The 23,151-nt window shown below is 37.4% G+C and overlaps 2 protein-coding genes and 1 pseudogene across 4 annotated transcripts in view; 2 read left to right on the top strand and 1 right to left on the bottom strand.

Moving 5' to 3' along the window:
• LOC113041626 (V-set and transmembrane domain-containing protein 2-like protein) overlaps nucleotides 1–3,052 on the top strand; it is a 38,021-nt gene extending 34,969 nt beyond the window's left edge. The window contains exon 4 of the mRNA XM_026200259.1: nucleotides 2,390–3,052. Within this exon, the coding sequence (XP_026056044.1) occupies nucleotides 2,390–2,701 (312 nt within the window). The 3' untranslated portion in view covers nucleotides 2,702–3,052. The remainder of the gene's footprint in view (nucleotides 1–2,389) is intronic.
• Nucleotides 3,053–6,453: 3,401 nt separating this feature from the next.
• Nucleotides 6,454–16,612, bottom strand: LOC113041611 (TELO2-interacting protein 1 homolog). Of its 3 annotated transcripts, none has more exons than XM_026200238.1 (8): nucleotides 16,375–16,612; nucleotides 13,332–15,648; nucleotides 12,609–12,767; nucleotides 10,177–10,319; nucleotides 9,931–10,071; nucleotides 9,128–9,332; nucleotides 7,039–7,126; nucleotides 6,454–6,970 (listed from the first exon to the last, which is right to left on the bottom strand). In XM_026200238.1, the coding sequence occupies exons 2-8, from the start codon at nucleotides 15,622–15,624 to the stop codon at nucleotides 6,781–6,783; spliced, it is 3,219 nt and encodes a 1,072-aa protein (XP_026056023.1). In that variant the 5' UTR covers nucleotides 15,625–15,648; nucleotides 16,375–16,612; the 3' UTR covers nucleotides 6,454–6,780. The 3 variants fall into 3 exon arrangements, with proteins under 3 accessions (XP_026056023.1, XP_026056022.1, XP_026056024.1); XM_026200237.1 differs by having other exon boundaries at nucleotides 16,379–16,612; XM_026200239.1 differs by lacking the exon at nucleotides 16,375–16,612 and having other exon boundaries at nucleotides 13,332–15,294; nucleotides 15,383–15,514.
• A 67-nt stretch (nucleotides 16,613–16,679) lies between these two features.
• LOC113041622 (regulation of nuclear pre-mRNA domain-containing protein 1B-like) lies at nucleotides 16,680–22,476 on the top strand (annotated as a pseudogene).
• The last annotated feature ends 675 nt before the right edge of the window (nucleotides 22,477–23,151 follow it).

The following is a 23,151-nucleotide window of genomic DNA, read 5'->3' as shown; positions in this document are numbered from 1 at the left end:
AAGTTTTAGTATTTTTGTCCTTTTTTATCCTTATTATTAATTCGTTTTTCTTAATATCTAAATATATTTAGGATTAATTTATTTATGTTTTAGTTATTTTAGTACATAAGGTTAAACGACATGAAAATGATTAATGTTGCTTAACTTTTCTTTTTTAATCAGTTTATTTTATGTTCAGTTGTTAAATAGTTTTGATGGTTTTAGTTAATTATAAAATCCTGATTTGAAACCATGTCCCAGTGTTTTTGTGCCACACGGTTTCAGAATTTCTCATGACATTAAAAGGTTACAATATTTTTTGTATTTTTTTTTATTAAGCATCTGTTAGTCACACACTTATTGTCTTTTGGCATCTAAATAGCTTTTCTAAGTGTGTGTAAGTGTATAGTGCATTGATTAGTAAGATTTGAGAATATGGAGTTTGCAGGCTCTTTCCCTCAGTAGGATGTTGAAGGTGAGTGTTACCTCTCTCTGTGTGTGTGTGTGTGTGTGTGTGTGTGTGTGTGTGTGTGTGTGTGTGTGTGTGTGTGTGTTGATAAATCAAAGCATCTCTCTCTGCTGCTTCATGAAATATTCACAAGGACATTTTCTCCCAGTGTGAAAGCAGAGCTCTGGATCTGAAGCATGGCACTGGTTTACACTCGTTCATCTAGCTGTGCTGTTATTTCTGATTGTAGAGAAGCTGATAGAGCGTGTTTGTTAACACACTGTGGAAGCGGTGCCAGCGAGTGAAGTGAGTTCATGTTAGCGTGTGTGTGTGTGTGTGTGTGCGGGTTTGTGAATGTATGTTTATTTATCCACCTGATCCACACTCAATCTGCTTCACTGGCAGACGGCTTTATTGAGCGCCTGGAGTCCTCGGGGAACGCTGACCGCTTTAGAGAGAGATTGTCCTATTGTCTGAGCTTCAGAGGAAGAGAGGAAGAGATAGAGCTGTTGTGTCTCGTGTGTCTCTGTGGATCCACAGCTCATCTCATCACTGCTCACATGCAGACTGATGCATTTCACTCTTTCACTGCTATTCACTGCATTTGATTGCCTCCGCTATTGCATTTCAGTCTCTCACTGCAATGCCTCAACCGTTGTATTTCACACGCTGCATTTTACTGTATTGCATTGCCTCCATTGATGCATTTCACTATCTACTAGTGTATTTCACTTTCTCACTGCATTTCACTACACATTGCATTGCCTTATTTGTTTTGTTTTACTCACTCGCTCCTTTTCACTGCATTTCATTGCCTGCACTATCACATTTCACAGTGTCACTGTATTTGACTGCATTGCTTCCACTGATGCATTTCACTGCATTGCATTGCCTCAACTGTTGTATTTCACTCACTTGCTGCATTTTACTGCATTTCACTGCCTCACTGCATGCGACTGCATTGCATTGCCTCATTTATTGCATTTGACTGCCCCCACAAATCCCTTCCTCTCTTTCACAACATTTCATTGCATATCAACGCCTCCGTTGATGCATTCCTCTCTCTCTCCACATCTACTGCTGCATCACATTGCCCCTTTCACTAAACTCACAAGTTTACTCAATGAGAATTTAATTCATGTAAAAAAATTAAAATAATTCTGAAAACAGCTAAAGAGATTTACTTATCAATTACTATTAATTTGCTAAACAAAATAAATAAATAGAACATAATTGTCACTCCCCAGATAATTGCAGCAAAATATATTTGATATAATAAATTACAAAAAAAAAAAAAATTTTGATGCATTTTTTTTTATATTAATCCAAATAAATAAATAAATGCAAATATATGATATTATATATTATTTTTCATACTTTATTTTTAAACGCTGTTAAAGCATTACATTAAAGCATAACCATATTATCACAGTTGATTAAATACATTAAAACAATGGTTTTACATTAGAAGTTTAAATATTATATTTAAATGTGGAAATAATGCATTCTGAAATTAAATATGCATAAATTTTCAGAACATATATTTGAACAGTGGATTAAGCCAGATACTTTCATTTTGTTGACATGTTAGAGTTAAATGATTTATAAATGAGATGATGGGTATTTTTTTTTTTTATCACTCCTTGAATCAGTAAATAATGTCCACTGCCAAAATATGGACTTTAATTTAAAATCTAGATGCAAAAGTGTCATAAAATGAACTCTGTGGATGTTTTCTTTACACTAGTCTGAAAAGAAGAAATTTTATGGAAGCAAAATAGCACAAAATTGATTAGTGCATGAGTTTTTCCTGTTAGAGTCTTGATTAATTGTTCTCAAAAGGCTGTTCTAGATCTGATTTTCTAAAACACACTGAATATACTTCATCCCAAATCAGTCGAAGTCGGCATGTTCGAGGCCGATTCATGGTTTATTACACATCTCCTGTCCGTTTCTCTGCAGGTAGTGAAGGTTGCTGGAAGCAACATCTCCCACAAGCTCCGTCTGTCCAGCGTGAAGCCGGCGGACGAGGGAACGTACGAATGCCGTGTCATTGACTTCAGCGACAGTAAGCTGCGGCACCATCGTGTGCGGGCGTACCTGCAGGTGGAGCGACCCGAGGGGAACGCAGCTCCTCCGCTCCATCAGGGGGCGACGTCACAAGAGGAGGCTCTGCAGTCTGACCACCACAAGCACCACAAACCCAGCCGTGAGCTCCGGAAGAGGTCTGCTGATGACCGCACCACTGACTGCACTGAGAGCTGCGCGCTTTAGGTTCCTCCTCCTTCAGTTACTGCCCCACCACACCACACCAAATACCCAGAATTCCTTACGCCTACCCCCAAACTAGGGATAGCTCACCTGAAAATGAACAATCTGTCATTTACACACTCTCATGTTGTTCTAAACCCATATGACTTACGTTCTTATTCCCAAAAAAATATTAATACAAATATTTTATGCACTTTTTTTTACTTTTTTTGCCTTTTTATTTTTTAGCCCTAGTCACTCTCCTATTTTGGTTATCTTTCTGAAGTTTTTGAGTTTTATTCTGCTTTACAATTATGCAATATAAATACTTTTGTGTTTTATGCAAAAAGAAAAAGGTGAGTTTAACATGTCTTTTTGACATTTTATTGACATTTTTTGTATTCCTTTTTGAAGCTTTAGTTTATTTCTATTTATTAATTTTGAAGCTTTATTTTATTTGATGGTAGCTTTGTCCGTATTTTTTTTTTTTTTACCTAATTTAATTTTTTTAGCCCCTGGTCACTGTAGAGCAGCTTAAATATTCTGCTAAATAAATTATTTAGTTTTTTATTGAAGTTAATCTATTTATTTTATTTTCTCTTTTTGAAGCTTTATTATATTTTATTTCATTTTATGGTGTTTTGTTTCCTTTTTTACATTTTATTTTATATCATTTATTAGTTTTATTATTATTATTATTAATAGCCCCTGGATCTAGTTCCAAAGAGCAGCTGAGACATTCTGCAAAATAAATCATTTTGTGTTTTATGGAAGAAAGTGAGTCATACAAGTTTAAAGCACCATTGAGAGGATATATAATGACAAAAGTTTCATTTCTGAGTGAACTATCGCTCTAACAAAAGATGTATATTTCTGTATAAAAGCGAAGGTAGATGTCTGTTCAGAAGCGAGTGCATGTGACAAACATTTCTAATCATATGTGCCAGTGAGCAAGAAACCAAATTAGACAGTGGAGTTCAAATCTTAGGTCATTCTTAGTTTGATCAGATCGATAGTTTTGATACGATGCATAGACGACGACTAGAAGCTGCAGAACAAAGTGAATGTTTGAAATACTCTTCATCAGGTCTAAATGATGACATTTACATGCTGTAATATTCCTATCATTGTTTACATGTCTAATATTACAGGCACCAGAGGGTTTTATTCTGGACTGGCATCAAAGTGTGATGTGATAGGTGCCAGCTTTTGCAAATCTGTTTCATGAAGCTTTTGTCTCAATGGAAGGACGGTGCGCATACAATATTACGCCGTTTTGTGGTTTTATGCAGCTTTAAAAAGATCCTGAAAACACTCACAGTATGTTTAATGCTATTAACAACTCTGGTTTCTTTGATTTCTACAGTTGGATTCAATAGTTATTTTTGTTTCTGGAAGTAATACATGTACAGATTGTGTATATGAAGTAATCCTACAAAAGACTGGTATCACCTTCAATGTATGCCTTTATCAAATAAAAAACATTGTACATTGATCTCATGTCATTGTGTATTATTAATAGGCTACATGATTTGCTTGCTTTTTTAGTGGGAAATACTATGCATATAAATAAGGAAGTAAAGTTTAATCAGTTAAAGCCTATTGATGGCCCTTTATTGCCATTTTTTAGAGTGAAATACTATGCTATGCATCTAAATAAGGAAGTAAAGTTTAATCTGTCGTTTCCCCGGAGGCTTAAAATATCATCTGAGCTTGCTACAGTTCAGTTAAAGCCTATTGGTGGCCCTTTATTGGCATCTTTTTTTTTTTTTGCTTCAAAAGGTCTTCTTTCACGTGCTTACAATTATATTTAGTCTTGTGTGCGCGCACAAACGGCTCAAAGGCATTTTAATTGAAAAGGTTTTTTTTATTTTGTATTTGCAAATTTAAGATGTAGCTATTTAGAGGCAGTTTTCAAAATGGTTTGGTGAATATTGGTGTCTTTAATCATCGTACATTTACAAGTGATCGTTTACACACCGCATATTGCTAGTGGATGCGTGAAAATTATGTAGGCTACTATATTAAGATGTTTGCAGGTGCGGTTGTTTTTATTTAAATAAAATAATAAACAAAATATAAAAATAGTGTGATATATATAAAAATTCTCAAATTATAAAATAAATCATTCTATTTATAAAACGTGTTAAATAAAAATTTAATTATTTTATAATACACTTTGCTAATATTTGTTATTTTTATTCTAATATGCTAATTTTAGGCCTTTGCACACGAAATTTTGCACTTTAAAAAATAAATACGACCTCACGTTGTGCCAATCACAATTGGATTTTGACAGGAAGTGATGACGAATAAAAAAAAGCATATATTTCTGTGTGCAAAGACCTTGAGTCAGAAAATGTCATGTGTTTTTTCGTATTCGTCATCCTTTAGCAAAATGCTTGCTACAGATGCGAAAAAAAAATCAAACTCGATCTAAATTTATGATGGACGAAAGTTTCAGAGGCAGTGTTATTAAAATAAACTAAATGTGCTTAAAATGTGAAGTTGTGTATATGTTTTAACGTGCAAAAATTATTTGACAAGAATTTTGGAATCGGTGTCCTTTCCTTTCTTTGATCTAAAACGGTAAGTGTTCGCTAACAGCACGTCTGTATGCAAATGAGCGGTCTGAATTTGCATTTTTGGTTGCGCATGCGCAACACTTTATATGCATCACTGATTATTACAAAAATATTATAATAACTTACTAAAATGACCAAAAAACGTTACATTAGTACTTTTCAATCTAACAAAATAGCTTCGCCACCTACTTAACCTCAAAAATCACCTCAATTCTTCATTATTTCATTGCTTCAGCTTGCTTTGTCGTCTTTACCAGCGGTGAATTCCTCAAACAAAACGCATGTCAAGCGGTTTGACTCTTTAATGATGTTTCTGCACTTATCAGAAGCGGTCGAGAGGAAATTACATTATCCCCGTATGCCGTGTGTTAGCGGCTCGCCCCGGCGCCGGGGCCGGTGAATAATAGCGCCTCTGTCAGCTCTGGCAGCAGGATAAATAGCAAAGTACACTGCAGATAACACAGCAGCAGGCTCACACAAAGCATATGAGGCAGCTTTAATGCGGCTCTCACAGGCAGAACATTTATTAGACTGTCACAGAAGAAACAAGAGCAGAAGATCCCGACCAACAGCACACAACTAGACCAGAACCTGTGCTGAGGACCATTAGTCACTTCATTAATAACTAATTGGACAATAAAAGCAAAATTACTGTTTTTGTTTACAAAGTACTTTACGATTTTCGTACGATACGATACTATATTTTTATTTTAATGGACAATGAAATTATTAATAACTAGGAAATTAAAAAATGTAAATAAATAAAAAAAAAAAACTTAATATGTGTCATTTAAAAAATTCTAATAATTCATAAATTTATTTCAAAATTTAATGGAGGATTTAGCAACATAAATACAATTATGTTTTTCAGAATGGTTGAACAAAAACTTCTGGAATATATTTAGAAATGCAATTGAATACCAGAATACCACATAATTACTCTTGATATTAGCCACAAATGCCATCCAAAGATGAAAGGTAAAAAAATAACAACAAAAATCATTATTCTAAAAGAACCCATAATAATGTACTATTTTAGAGAAGTAACAATAACTATAATAATTATGGTATTTCCAGAATACCATATAATAACTACAGTAAAACTCTAGCAACTTGATATTAGCTCCAAATATCATACAAAGAAAAAAGGGAACAAACAACCCCCTTTAAAAAAAAAGATAATTCTTAAAGATCCCATTTTAATTTATTATTATTTTAGAGAAGTAAGAATATAACAATTATGGCATTTTGGCTGAAAACATCACTTTTTTTTTATTATAATAATTATTTTACCATGGTATTTTGGTTGAAAACATCATTTACATGGTCATTTGTACATTTCCTTTAAAGAACAAACTTTTCCCCCCTCGATCTGTTATATTATTATATTAATATAACTATCTGCATCATATTGAAAAGTTAGACTTCCAGCTTCCTCCAAAAGTTCTTCCAGTCAAACATACAGCCGAGGAAGATCACGGTCATCTTAAACCTGGCGTTCAGATGTATGAAGTGCTGTTATGTGGCATCAGACTCCTGCAGTAATGTGAGGACGTTGTCTGTGAACTGGTTCCTGGGCTTGTGTGACCCGCTCAGCGTCACAGGGAGCAGATGAGGGTGAGGGGGCTCGTACGGGACGGGACAGCACAGCTCATTCAGACTGAACCAGACCAGATCCGAATCCAGATCCATCAGCGAGCGGAACACACTACAGACAACACAACCATCACCATACACTCATACAAATACTCGGTTTCTCTGTGGGTGGGGCTTTACCTAAGACACGCCTCCTGGAGTCTCATTGGCTGTCGGCAGCTCAGGTACAGAAGGCAGGCGTCAATCACCCGATCCAGATCCGCTTCCACTGCAAACACACATTAACAAACAGCCTCAGCTGGGAATATTAAACACAGAAAAAGCTAATATTACACTATTACAGATCTGTCCTAATTCTCTATTCCCACGAACCATAATGCAATCTCCAGTGAAATGCAAACAGTGCACGTCTGCGTCATAATGGCCACAGATGCTCTAATATATTCTAATAGTCTCCATGGCAGCATTATCCTAATTAATTAATTAAGCAGCCTGATGTAGAGCCTCATTACTTTAGAAAAATGGAGGTGAATGCAGAGGGACGGCGAGACCGGAGACCCAGAGGAATGAAGGATGGATGGAGAATAATAAAGTGTGATAGAGAGAGAGAGAGAGAGCACTAGAGCCAGCTGGGAAATAAACAGCATGACCTCTCGTGTCTGTCGGTCTCTCATAACCATGGAAACTCTATCAGTATTCAGTGTTTTCCTCTGGATGAATCTTCAACACCTGGCGCTCAATCACAAACCACTGGCTTCGAATCTCTCGTGGTTTGGTTAGTAACACGGTCCCCAGACGTCACTCGACTTGAGGCTAATACGGAGTGATAAGCATATTTTATCGGTCAATGTTGAATCATATTTACATGCATTAAGCTTGAATGCATGAGCCAAACTGCAGCATGTGAGGTTTTTCCATCTCACTCCTTACAAAGTGTCTGGTTTACATCAGAAAACCCGCCGAGGGTGAGGAAAGACACACACGACCTCCTCCAGAGGATTGAACAGAGCAGCTGAGGATGCAGTGTGTGTGTGTGTGTGTGTGTGTGTGTGTGTTTAGATGGAGCGGTGATGAAGAGACATCAACAGGAGCACGTCTTCTGCAGCTGTGAGGACAGACTGCCATCTACAGGTGCTCACATATTGTTGTGCACGGGTTATCGGCATCTTATTCCAAAGGGGAATCTTTGGTCTTTTATTAAAATGTGTTTTCTCAATGAAAAAAAATAATATGATTGAGGAATATTAAAAAGGTCTATTTCAGTGGTTTTGCATTCAAAAAACTTTTGCATTCCCGCAAAAAACAAGAAAACTAATTTAGTTTTCTCTCAAAAGCACTCAAACAGTTTCTTGTATTATTTCCATCCCTAGTTCGGCGTTCACTTTGCAAGCAAAGCATTGAAATAAAATGTTCTCCTCCTGTTCAGGGTTATTGAAACTAAATGAAACGAAATAAAATTAAAAATTTTACTTATTTCAGCTAGCTGTCAAAGTAATAATTCTAAGAATTTAAATAATATTTTAGGGGGGAAAATACCATTTACATTTTTAAATAGAAATGAAATAAACTAAAATCAATCAATAAACAATTGGATAAAAACTATATAGAAATATAAAAAATAAAACGGTTATAAAAATTTAAAACCACAGCAAAATTATTAAACTTATAATGAGTATAACAGTGAAAATAGACTCTAAAAATTAAATACAAATATTAACAAATCCTATAAGTGTATATCAAGGACTAAAAAGATAAAAATAAACATCTGATTTTTTTTTCCGTTTCCTTGTCCCTTAAGCTTATGCAGTCAATGAAAAATTATATAAAAATAAACCCAATTTCACAAGCAAAAATGGTTCAAATCCTAAAAGCATGTCGTGTCCTACATTAATCTAGTTGAATATTATATTTAGCTCAAACATTTAGCACATTATTGAAAGTAGATGCATTTTTGTTTTCCTTAATAATTTAGGCAGAACATACAACGGGAATTTCAGGATTTAGATTTGCATTTAAAACTATAATAACGTATAGTATTTTATTTTTCTGTTTGCAAGATTATGTTATAATGCTTAAATGAATCATAAGGAGGGACAATGGAACAATAAACTCAACCTTATATTTTAAACTAATGTTATGTTTTTTAAGTTTAGCATGTTTTCATTTCTTTACACAATATAATAAATGATATCTGACATCATATGACAATCTCCTGCAACAGCTGATTATTAAACACTATTCAGTATCATCATGTTTGTGACAGACTCACTCAGGTCCAGTTTCACACACAGCGGTCCGAGACCCTGCAGCACGGCGAGCTGGAGTTTGTAAGCCAGTGTGTGTGTGTAGACGGGTCTGGAGCGAGCGCTGACCTCCGCCTGCTTCATCAGAGACGAGGTGAGACGAGGCAGGACCTCCTTAGACACGCGCTTCCTCAGGAAATCTCCACACGACTCGCCCAGGACACACAACACCTGGAGACCCACGGAGAAAACAGAGCACCTGAAGATCTGCTGCATCTGTTAGTGTGCCAGCTAATACACAATTACATTCAATGTAATGTGACGCTGGAGCACAAAACCAGTTTTAAGGTGTCAGGTTTTTGCAATTGAGATGTATACTGAAAGCTGAATAAATAAGCTTTCCTTTGGTGCATGGTTTATTAGGATCGGACAATTTTTGGTCGAGATACAACTATATGAAAATCTGAGGGTGAAAAAAAAAAAACACCTTTAAACTTGGCCAAATGAATTTCTTAGCAATGCCTATTACTTATCAAAATTTAGTTTTGGTATATTTATGATAGGAATTGAACTAATGACCGATTCTCTTACAGCTTTACTAAAGGTCAGCATCTAATTAATTAAATATGAATTCAATGATTTTCTAATGCAAATCATTAAACTTCATTATTGAGTTTATGCTATAGAAATATCCATGACGTCTAATGCAAGGCTCTATTCTAGGTCCTCTTCTGTTTGCATTATATTATTCAGAAACACAATTTATCATACCACTTTTATCCCCATGACACTGTTGGTTTTGCATTTAATTGCTAGGACATGATCTCACCTTGAATGCTCGTGGTACAGCGAGAGGGTCATCGTTGGTGAGACGGTGCAGGAGAGCAGGCCAGCACCGGTGCACCATGGGAAGCAGCTCATCCTCTCGCTCACATAAAACACACACACACAACTCCAAGATGTCCAGCACCTGTAAATGCACATGCACCTTTGACTTTAGACCCTCTGTTTCCAACAGAAGCACACCTACAGCAATGCCAAAGCTATTATACATCACGAGAAGAGGTTTTAAAACCTTGAGTCGGATTCTCAGGTTGGAGTCGGAGAGCAGGTGGATGCATCGCTCCATCACGTCTTTCACAATCTGGATATGAAGAGGAAGCTCCTTTTTCTCTGCAGGACCATCTGTGTCCTCATCAGAAGTTGGTGGAGGAACTTCTGTGGACAGGAGAATTTAAAAACCTAGTTGGTTTGTCATTCCTGTGCATTCGACTGCATGCTCAAAAGTCTGTCTCTGGGTCTATCATCATCTTGTAAATCAGCTACAAACCTTCAGCATGATAGAAGGAACGTCATAATAATGGATCGCTCGGGGAATTCGGCTCTGTGTGTGTTGGTTTAATGATCAGAAATCTGAGCCCTGAGTTGAAAGCCTCAGCATGTAGAGGATTGAAGATGAGCAAAAAACAGAGCTTGTGCAATCATAATTTGGCTCTATTACATCTGTACCCTTGTGTAAAGCACTTACTAAAGCGCTTGTTCAAGGGGAACAGAGTGCCCCAATTACAGGTCTGCTGTTATGATGAAACCTACAGCACTATTACGGTAACAGTTCCAGCACTTTTTACTTTTATGCTGCGACAACTCACTGGATCATTACTGTCATCTGCTGTGCAAGAATTAAATTACAGGCAGGAACTGTAAAGCACAACCATTTTCTATTTACTGAACTGCAAGGGCAACACAGATCCTGAGAAATGTGGGTCCAAAAAGTTTTATTAAGTTTACAAGTAAATACAAATTTCTCTAAGACGCTTTCAATCCAGGTCTGAACGTGTGCACAATTCTGCTAAATTTGGATGAAGAGCCTTGGAATTTTTATCATCCATGCACCATGCAAAAATCTTGGGTCAGATCACTTAGAAAGTAAGAGCATTTCCATTAAAGTTTTCCAGAAGAAATTAAAAATCACTTCCATAATGTACTTAAAGTGCTCCATTTTAATGCACTAACACTACAAAAAATGTGTGTTTAGTACTTCTTAAGATAATCTAAAGCATATAATAAAGTGCACTCAAATGTTCTATTTCAGGACACCATGAATAAGAACTAAAACAAACTTTCTCTGCATTAAAAATAATTATTTAGTAGTGCTGTCAAACGATTAATTGCAATTAAATCGCATCCTAAATAAATGTTTTGTTTACATAAGATTTTTTTAAAAATATATTAAATATATTTATTTATAAAATAAATTTTATGAATATAAAGAAATGTAAATATTTTCAAAATATATACTCTATGGGTCTCATTCATGAAACATGCGTAAATATACGAGTAAATATCTGAGTGATTTGCGCGTAAAGAGAACTTCCCGAAAACTCTTCTCCTGATTCACAAAAACTTCGTAAACGTCAGATGTGATAGTGAAATGTGTGTGTGTGTTAATGAATTCCAATCAGTCGTAAATGGGACGCGCGTGCACGCTCACTCTCAATTACCATAAATCCCTCCCATTAAATCCGACTGACAACTATATATGAGCATCATATTATGACACCAAACGAAGGATTTCAACGTGTCTTCTCAAAAGCGACTGAAAAAGAAACAATTCTCATTTGAAGAAATTGAAGTTTTATTATCAGAAGTTCATTTAAAACGCCACATTTTATTTTCAAGCGTAGCCTACTAGTGGCGTATCAGGTCCTAAAAAAGGAAGTTTGGAAGCATATTACAGATCCTATTAGCTACTGGGTCTCATAATAAAAGTTAAAAGAAAAACCGTATGTAATTAATATATATAATATTTTTTTCAAAATGCTGTGTAAATATGTACCCGATTAAGGTGAATTAAAATGTAGCCGTATTAATGAGCAAAACGTTCAGATGTTAAACGCACTATTTACGCATGGCTGGGAGGAGGTGTAGATCTCTTTCGTACCAACTAACATTTGGAAAATACGAACGTTTTAATGAATCCGAAAATTGACGCCAAAACCACTTTACACGCGATTTACACAAAAATTCGTTCTGCTCGTGTTTCATGACCCCATGTGTGTGTATTTATATAGATACAATAAATATACACAGAACACACACATATATTAATCAAACAAAAACTTTTACGTTGCATGTGATTAATCGTGATTAATTATTTGACAGCATTAGTATTTAGTTACCACTTGTAGTAAACTTGAACCCATCTTACATACAGCAGTGGGTTACTACAAATGTACTGCAAAAAGTTTCTAAATACATTTTTTCTATACAAAGAAAGTATAATAAAATAACATTTTATTTGATATTCATGGTGTTCCAAAATAGCACATTTGAGTACATGTATATGTTTGTAAGATTATCTTAAAAAGTACTAAACAATATTTTTTTGTAAGCCTATATTAAATACAAAAGTAGTGTGTGAAAATAGAGCAACTTAAGTACTTTTTCCCCCCTCCTGGGTTAATACTAAATAAATTAATTAACCAAACGTGAATGTAAATTACAAACCTAAATCATTAGGATCTTCCTCCTCTAGTCCAATGCCTTCTGCAAGCTCCTTCTGCTTCTTATAGTCCAGGAGAAACTGCCTCAAGTTCACACACTCTTTATCCTGGGTCTCTTTGCTGGGCGTCTTCTGGCACCCAATAGTTTCGGGAAACCATCTCACTGTGGAAAAACATGTCAATTTTTCAAACATAATACACTTAGAAACGAATAATTAATAGAAACATTACTCAATATCCTCATGTTGTTCCAAACCTGTAAGACCTAGGTTTATCTTCGGACTACAAATTAAGACATTTTTGTGAAATCCGAGAGCTTTCTGAACCTCATTAGACAGCAATGGCACTGAAATGTTCCCAGGCCCAGAAATGCAGTTAAGATATTGCTTTCATGAGCACCAAGACACAACAATATCAAGAGGTATCAATACACCGGAAAAGAATGTTTGAATAAAGTTTTGTTTTCTTTGCACATAGAAAGTATTCTCGTAGCTTCATAAAATTAAAGTTGGACCACTGATATCACATGGAATAGTTTAATGATCTAGAAACAGTTCGGTACCACTGCGGTCTAATGAGGGTCAGAAAGCTCTATGATTTCATCAAAAGTAGCTTCATTTGTGTTCCCGAAGATGAACGAAGGTTTTACGTGTGGGTAATCAATGACAGAATTTCCATTTTTGGATGAACTAACCCTTTAAGTAAGCTAAGGTAAAGTAACACTCACCGAGTGCTTTCATGAGTGAGTGTAGCACACTACAGAACTGTGGCGCTCTCTGGTCATAGCTGAGATCAAGTGCTGTTAACACGTCCTGCACCACATCGGCCACTAGAGGCAGCAGACTGGCATCCGAGTGAGTGAACATGACCGCAAGAACTCGCGCGGCATGAGGGTGAATGCTGGGTCTGGCTAGGTTTAGAGAAACATCATTGAGAAGGTAGTCCGAGTTCTTGATGACCAGCTCCTTGGGTGAACTGTAATCGCAAGCCTTGCAGAGGTCGCACATTGCGCTAAAAGCCGCTTGGCTGACAAGAAGCGACTCGTCCCCGTTCTTCTCCAGCACAGGGTATAGCGTAATCATCAGAAGCAGACGGAAATCGGTGCCTAATGCCAAGGCGAAGCCACCGATGCCCTCCAACTGGATACAGATTTGCCAGATGTTGCTGTTGAGTTGGTGAAGCGTTGGAGATTTGGATGCTGGAAGCAACTGCAGACAGTTTCGTTCTGGACTCTTGGACAACAAGGAGGTTGTAGACTCAAGTTTCCCTTCCAAGGCTTCTGAGATTGTAGGGAGATGCCAGTTACTCAAACTGATGTACTCCTCGATGATGGACATGATTGACGATTTCAAGTCTTCTTGATTTGTTCTAGACTGCTTTGCTCCTGAACTGTCAATCTTAGAAGTGTCCATTTCTACACCAATGCCCGCGGCACCAACAATGACCTCGTTGAGGACCAAAGCAGCTTGCTTTCTGTAAACCGAAGACTCCTTGTAAAGTTCCAGGAAGCGGTCAACGAGAAGGTAGAGGTTTCCGTAGTATCCCAACATGCGGCAGATCTTCCTGAGTGCCGAGAATATCTTGTCGTCTGTGAAGTAGAGGAAGTATTTCCTCTGGGATGGGATTTGGTGCAGGTCAGGTCTCAAGTCTGTCGAAGACGTTAGAGTTCTTTCCTCGACGATCTTCACATCCGTTACGTCCAGCTCCATCACTTGCATCAATGCTTTGGAGATGCGTTCCAGATGTACTGCTGAAGTAAGTACCACATCCACTTTAGGCCCAAGAATCTTGAGGTACCCAAGGAACACGTTAAGAACAAAGAGCTTGCGTTGGTCGTCAGATGTTCTCATGAGTCTAGGTAAGGATGACGCCAAGCTGTGAAGGTTTTCGGATATAATATCAGTAAAGTCTTGTTTGTTATTGGTTTGACCCATTTGTGCCACCTCGTCCAATGCTGCATTGCACCTGTGCTTAACCTCAGGCTCCTCATCGTTGATGGCACCAACCAATGCTTCCAGTAGAGGACCGACACATTCACCAACAGACTGTCTGCACTGAGAAAGTAGAAAATGGGACAGACTGACCAACTCAAGTCTGACTCTCCAGTGCGGGTGGGCAGATGTGCAAGAAATGATCTTCTGTAAGACCAAAGCAAGGCGCTGGGAAGTGGTTTTGCGCCAGGATGGAGTCCTCTTCACAACAAGCTCCCCAACCCTTCCTAGATCTCCAGTTGCCACACCATTGTCTGTTTTCTGAAGCTGCTCATCGGCCATTACCAGACCTACTGCTTTGTACCAAACCTTCATGGCCTTCACTGTAACCGCATGGCCTTGTCTTACATCTCCACTTATTACGAGACTCAGGGCTCGAGAAATCCCAGGTAGGAAAGTGGCCAAGGTGCATCCGAGCTTAAACCTCTCATCCCGTCCGAGCTCAATGTGCTCTTCTTCGCAGTCGCACTGCTGAAACAAAGAAAGGAGACATTTAAGAGAAGCCGTTTGGACTCCTCTAGCCTTTTCGTGCTCTGCTAACGCCAGAAGAAGTGAAACGGCGGCTCCAAGTCCAGGCAACATGCTTGGCTCGTAGAGTTTAAAAACAATGTCACCGTAGGCAGAGTGTATAAGGGTGTCTAGGCATCTAAGGACAGCCATTTTTAGTTCCTCAGAGGTTGTGGCGGGTTTACCCGGGTCCTTTGGGGAACAAATACAAAGGCAAAGCTCAGAGAAAAGATCTCGCAGGGAATCCCAACTTTGAACACAAGTGTTCTCCAGGACATACGTAATAGCTTCGATCACCGCCTGGATAAGTCCCTCCCGCTTTGAGCCAGGGGTTTTGAGGACAAATCGGAGGGGGAACAGAATATAGTCCTGGAGCTGTTGGAGAGCTCCATCGCTTACACTACGGAGATGACCGCTAAGAGCTTCGACGTTAGCGACTGTAGGTTCTTTGGTCAGGAGGACACAGGATGGGCGGAGATATGCAAATGCAATCTTTGGGTCTTCGATCTGATGTTGAGCCATTCTTCATGTATAGAGCTACAGGATCTGTGAAGGATGTTAAGAAAAAAGTGGTATGTCATCTTGAGAAAGACAAACATGAGAAATGCTAATTTTAAAATGCATGACCAAGAGAAACTTTTGGCGACTAAACAAGTATCACTCAGCATCCGACTGATTTCTTGACATTTTGATTATTTAGTCAAGTAAATGCATTTCATATTGGATGCAAATCATTTTCCAATTCCTTAAATTATATTGCTGATAATTGTTTTCACTAGCATACATAAAGCATGTTATCTTAAAACAAACAAGCATTGACAAAAGAGTCTTATCACACTAAAATATTTCGGCCTGGATTCACAAACAGGGCTTAATTTAAACCAGGATTAGGCCATAGTTCAATAATAATGTTTATGTACATGCCTGGTGTGCATCTTGAGACGAAACTAAGGCACTGATAGATTTTAAGATCAGTCTGTGCAAGTTTCTTTCAGTTAAAACAACTCAGACTTACACTTTAGTCTAGGAATAGGCTTAAGCCTTGTCTGTGAAACCGGGGTTTAATGTCCCATGAGGTGTGCATCGCTCGTGTAACTGTGTATTATTAATAACATGGTGCCCAGTAAACTAATTTAAAAGTGGTAAAGTCACAATACAAAACAATTGGTTTTTCGTCTATTCTTCTATGGCCATGCTTTAGTTCAACATATGAACGAGGATACCTAATATGTACTTACAGCCCCTCCCCTTAAGATTTTTAATAGTACTTACTCACTCACTGGTTCAGTGTCAGCAGCAGAAGCACACATGCAGCTCCAAGCTCAAAATCATGTCTATTAGCTCCTGTATCATCATATTTAGCATACGACTTTCGGTCCAGCAAGAGATCCTCTATGCCTGCTAGCACAAAGGCTGGGTTTTCTAGACGACAAACAAATAAACATCACTTGAAAATGACTGGCGTTGTTACTTAAAACGACACATGTAAAGATTACAGTGCTTAAAAAAACCCACACACATTGCGTCGCATCGGTATGACGTCACGCGCGCGACGCTCGTTTGTTTATCACCAACTTGGAACGGAATATCACCGTGTTCAAACATTCAGCAAAAGTTTCGAGGAATATACTCAGGGATTGTATTTTATTAATTAAATGTATTAATATCTCCACTCAAACCACCCTTTGGATCCGCGGTAGTTCGTATTTAGTGTTTCCCGCGCGCGTTGTGCCACATTGAAGTTAAATCCATATTAGGCTTACGTAACAAAAACTGCTGACAGGTGAGGATTTATTTACATTACCTTAATTTTTTAGTTTGTTTGCTTGATTTGTTTCTTTAACCTGCTTAATTAACGTTTACTGTCTTGAATATGTTGAATGCCTGTCAGAAATGTTGCATTAAAACTAATCACCTTCTCAGCTAATCAATAACTCCGACTCTGTTTGGAGTTTAAATTCAAACTCTAATCTTATATCTCCTTTGTTAATCACATGGACTATGTATTTATGCAACCAAACTACTATTATAAGTACTTTGTGTGTATATATATATATATATTTCACGTATATACATATCATGAATCCTAATATGCATAACAATTATTTAAGAAATGAGCAAAATGCATTTGAAAGTGATTTAATAATGTGTATGTGGTTGGTTGACAAATAAAATTTATTATTGTAGCATTTCTATTTAATATCAAGCTTCCAGACATTTTATATGACATGTATCATTTTAGCACTATTTTAAAAAGCCTTTTTATTTGGTGTTTATTTTTAAATGTCTTTGGATTGTGAAAAGTAAAATAAAACTATGCCATATAAACAAATATTGCATGTCGAAGCTATACTATAATAAGAACTGTAGTAAAAAAATGTTTTGGAAAAATGCAGAGTAACACATCACACAGTCAAAAGTCAACTACTCTTATGTTTATACTGTATATATTATATTAGAAATATTAGGGACCCTGTGAGCCCCTTAGTTTGAAAGCACTTTAAATGCCGTAAGTGTTGTTGTTTATCAGCTGTTGTGTCTTGTCAGGGAGGTTTGGTGAGAGACAGCAGTCAGCATGTCATCTTTCTCCGAGTCTGCGCTGGAGAAGAAGCTGTCTGAACTGAGTAACTCGCAGCAGAGCGTTCAGACGCTGTCTCTGTGGATCATTCATCATCGCAAGCATGCGTCCTTCATCGTGCGCGTGTGGCACAGAGAACTGAAGAAAGGTAAGGGAGCTTTTCTCAACTGTGGACATCTACAGCTTTGGGTTTACAACGGTAGTTGAAGGAACAATTGACTCAAAAATAAAACAAATGTCTGAAAATGTCATCAATCTCAGGCCATGCAATTTGTTTCTTCGTCAGATTTTGGGAAATGTAGCATTGCATCACTTGCTCGCCAATGGATGCTGTGCAGTGAATGGGTGCCGTCAGAATGAGAGTTGATAAAAACACCACAATAATCCACACATCATGTGAAGCCAAAACCTGTGTTTTAAAGAAACAAATCCATCATTTTTAGAAATTTTTAACCATTGCTTCCAGCTAAAATGTGTCCAAAAAAACACTTCCAGTAAAAAAGCAATCTGGTCTGAATCAGGAGAGAAATCTGTAAAACGGTTCTAAACAAATATGTTAAGACAAAAGGGAAATGTAAGTTTTCACTGGAGGAAGTGTTATTATGGATTTATTTGAACAGAAGCAACAGTTCGGAGTTAAAACACCTTAATGATGGATTTGTTTCTTTCAGACATGCAACTGTTGTCTTCACATGACGTTAACTGATGGACTGGAGCTATGTGTGGATTATTGTGATGTTTTTATCAGCTTTCATTCTGACGGCACCCATTCACTGCACGGCATCCATTGGTGAGCAAGTGATGCAATGCTACATTTCTCCAAATCTGGTGAAGAAACAAACTCATCTACAACTTGGATGACCCGAGGGTGAGAAGAATAAATGTTGTTTTTTAGCTGAACTGTTGCTTTAAAAGGTTGCTTTAGTTCAGTTTGCACGAGGCATGTTGGTTGTGTAAACAAGGTTAACCTTCAAAAATGGCTAAAACACTGAAACACACTTTTGTTCTAAAGTAAGTAATGATTAAATGTTGTTGTTCAGCTAAAAGAAGCAGGAAGTTGACGTTCCTGTATCTGGCTAATGACGTGATCCAGAACAGTAAGAAAAAGGGTCCCGAGTTCGCCAAAAACTTTGAGGGTGTCCTGGTTGATGCCTGCTCACACGTGGCCAGGTAAACACAGCTTCACAGATGCTTTAAGTGTTCAGTGGCATGACTCTGTCCTGCCTCACATATATATTCTGGGTGTTTCTCTGGCAGAGATGGAGATGAAGGCTGTAAGAAGCACATGGAAAGATTGCTGAACATCTGGCAGGAGCGAAGCCTGTACCGTGCAGACTTCATCCAGCAGCTCAAAACTGGCCATCGAGGACTCGGACAGTCCCAAACAGAAGCCCGCAGGTCAGCGAATTACATGCATAAGGTGTAAACATGTTTAATAACATCCCAAATGCACCTGATGAAGTTAGCTGATGAATGTTCAGAGCAATCAGAGCGGCAATCTAGATAAAGAAGATGCTCAAATATCAGAGAGAGTCATGCTTTAATTTGTGTTATTTCAGTTTCCATAACCACTATAGCTTGCAAATCGTGTTGTAATATCATGCAACCTTTTCATCAGGCACTGTTTTTCACCAAAATGCATGTTTGTGAACCCGTCCTGCAGAATGCATGAACTGAACTGTCTCGTTTTGTAAGTAAGGTGAAGTAACGGATGCGTGCTGTTTTGTAGTAGATGATAGAAAACACTTGAAGAGGAGCTACCAGAAGGTCCAGGAGGAAGAGGAGGAGGAAGATGATGATTACAGAGGACACTATTCTCCCCAGGAGACGGACGCAGCTGCTCCACAACTCGTAATTCATTTTATTTTATTGTTCACTTTGCAGGACCATTTAAAATGCATTAGTCAAGGAAATAATGTTTTAAAATAACCTTTTAAATCTAAAAGCTTTATATTGAGTAAAATAGCTATAATAACAATCAAAGCTAGGAAGCACACTTCTTTAAATAATAAATGGCATTGAAGGGTTTTTTTAATGGTGAAAAGTTTATTAACATTTATAATGAATATAATTAAATGTTTGTAATATAGTGTTTATGTAAAAAGCATGGGCAGTTGATTTGACATCACACTGATAAAACTGCCTGATGTTTCAAAGAAAATACCAGGATGTTTATATGTTTTATATAGTACACATTATATTAGATATTCAGGTGCACATTTTCTATTGAGCCTCTTAGTTTGGGGAAACATTTATGTGCTGTACTCAAATAAAAGTGATTCTAACCCTTGATTTTCATATCAATTCTGGTAAAAATTATGTCAGATATTAGAAAGTAATCTGTGTGTGACATGACCCTCAGACGGAGGATCTGGTGAAAGCGCTGCAGGATCTGGAGAACGCTGCGTCCGGTGACGCTGCCGTGAGACAGAAGATCGCATCACTTCCTCAGGAAGTGCAGGACGTCTCTCTTCTGGAGAAGATCACAGGTGAGTCTCGCAGGAGGAACGTACCCCTGTCCACCAGGAAGTGTGTTTTTGCTAAACCTCGATCCTCTGCAGATAAACAGGCGGCAGACAAGCTGTCGAAGACGGTGGACGAGGCCTGTCTGCTGCTGGCGGAGTATAACGGACGCCTGGCCGCTGAGTTAGAGGACCGCAGACAGCTGGCACGCATGCTGACCGAATACATCCAGAGCCAGAGAGAAGCGCTCAGCGAGAGAGAGAAGAAGCTGGAGGTACTGTACCTGAAAGACAAGTCTACCGTCCTGCCATCATCATCATCATCTCCTCGTGTCCTCCATGGGAGAATGTATGCAGAATATCACAGATGATGTTTTCAATATAATGAAAGTGAATGTGATTTTTACCTTTAAGCAACAAAATAGTATTTGAAAAGTAATCCACATTACTTATGCACTAAATTCAAAGTTTTTGAAAATCTTCTGAAAAAAAGACCAAAATGAAATCAATATTAACTGATAAATCGTAAGTTGGGTTCATTTACGGTAGGTTTAAATTCCTCACACAATGCTGTCTCAGTTTCACAAGACTTTAAATATCTAATGGACAACTTTTGGGATAATTTTCATACTTCTATGGTACTTTTACTTAATTTTTGAGCTTAAAAAACGCTTGTGTGAAATGTTTTCTTTTGTGTTGCATCAAATTTAACGTTTTTGAAAAAAGTATCTTCAGCTCACCAGAGCCACAATTATTTGATCAGAAAAACAGTAACATTGTGAAATATTATTACAGTTTCAAATAACTGATTTATATTTTAATATATGTTAAAGTGTAATTTATTCCTGTGATCAAAGCTGTATTTTCAGCATCATTCCTCCAGTCTTCAGTGTCACATGATCTTCAGAAATCAGGAAAATATGCTGATTTGCTGCTCAAGAAACATGTCTGATTATTATCAAGGATAAAAACAGTTTAATTTGTTTTTTGGAAGTTGTGAAGCATTTTATTTATCATGGTTCTTTAATAAAGAAAAGATTCGGCACGAATTTGTCAATCAAAAGAACATAATTAGTTTGAAATTGTAATCTTTATAATTATAAATGTGTCACTTTTAATGCATCTCTACTGAAAACACCTGAATGACCCCAAACTTTTGCACATTTGTGACTGGTTTATTGATTGATTGTGGTGTTTTCGCAGGAGTACAAGCAGAAACTGGCTCGCGTCACACAGGTGAGGAAGGAGCTCAAGTCTCACATCCAGAGTCTTCCAGATCTGTCTCTTCTCCCGAGCGTCACCGGTGGTCTCGCTCCTCTCCCGTCTGCTGGAGATCTGTTCTCCACCGACTGAACCTCTCTCAGACTGAACATCAGATGAAGATCTGTCACCAGCTCAGCTCTCACAGCTTTGTGTTGCTTTAGTTCTCATGTCTCAGCTAAACCTCACCGATCCGTCAGTAAACAGACTCAGAGTCTGGAGATTGTGTTGATGTGACTTTGCTGTGGAAAGCAACTCCCTTTGCTTTGTCTTATTTCTGTAGATTTTTAGTTTTATTGCAGAGTTTAATTTTGGTTTTTGGAGGAAACTAAACATGAGGATTGAGTTTTAAACACCTCACTGTTAATGAGTTGATGATATCAAGAGAAATGAATGAGTAACTCATGCCCATCATCAGATTCGGTGATATATTTTGGTTACAAACCTGATCTGTTTTTCTTCAAATTATTATTTTGCTGATAAAAACAACGGATGTGCTGATATTTGTGAGAAGAATACAGTATGATCAGTTTCTCTTCTGTGGTCACTGTATGATTAGTGTCTCAATACCTATGACCGAATACATTCAACAACAAAATGTTATTTTTTTGTTGATGTATATAAGTAAATCTTTAAGATTTGATTTGAACGGATTGCTGTATTATCAGAGGGACATGTAAATGAGATTGTGTGAAGCATCTGTGAAATATAAAGTGGCCAAACTCTGTCCAAAACACTTCTTATGTTTAATTCACAGATGAGTGGATCATAATTATGTTTATGATGTTAATCATTACCAAAACAAACCATCAAACTGAGAATACTCAAGACAAACTGCTTATAAGTCATTGTTGTTTACAGATTCAGAATCAGTGACACTATCGAGCTGAAAAAAGCCATCTTTTGCTCTGTAGACATTTTGTCTTCATTGTCTACATTGCCCAGATTTATACCACATTTTGAAGATGTCCTGCCCTTTACTTTCCAGACCCAGTTTAGTTTAATGGCTCAGGTACCAGTGAGCTGTCTATCACACCATAGATTGCTATAACAATAAACTAATTCTCTTGGTAACATTTTGTTTGCAGATTCTTTATTGAAATGAGCATAGTTCATTGGCAAGTTGTTGTCCATGCAAATGGGTAAAAAGCATCGTCAGCCTACAGTAAATACTGAGTTGTCAGATCTGGTTGGTACAGAGGAAGGCACAGCAGCCTACATACAGTTTGAGTGTTTGAGAAGGAAAAAGTTCACTTGTTGGGTACTTTGTGTCTTTGTGTTAACTTGTGTGTGCTAAGATATTTGCAGAACTATGCTAGTTGTCTTGTTGTAGATGTGTCAATACGGTCCTGAAGAGCTGTTGACCTGCTGCTACATCAAATCTGTATCCTGAAAAACAAAAGACGAGATGACCATCACCACACTGAAGATACGTATTTCATTACAAAGATGACTAAATTTGTCAGGTTGGTCAGTTATAAACTTGAAAGTTTTAATGTTTTGAAAGTTCGTTAACACAGGGAATTGCATGTATATGGTAAACAACTAATCAAACATCATATTGTTCTATATCCAAGTATTAGCATACTCTGATATTGAATATAATTGCTGTTTTTAATTTTTTTTTGTTTTGTTTCTTTTTTGTTGTTGTTGTTGTTTTAGTAATACACCATTCTTTAACCCAAACTGAATAATTTATAACAGGTTCAAATGTGTTCCTGTAGCTCAGTTGGTAAAGCATTGCGTTAT

Source organism: Carassius auratus, chromosome 23 (genome assembly GCF_003368295.1).
Source record: "Carassius auratus strain Wakin chromosome 23, ASM336829v1, whole genome shotgun sequence".
Classification (NCBI taxonomy): Eukaryota; Metazoa; Chordata; class Actinopteri; order Cypriniformes; family Cyprinidae; genus Carassius; species Carassius auratus.
Note: the sequence above shows the minus strand (reverse complement) of the source record. Positions and strands in the feature narration are given on the sequence as shown.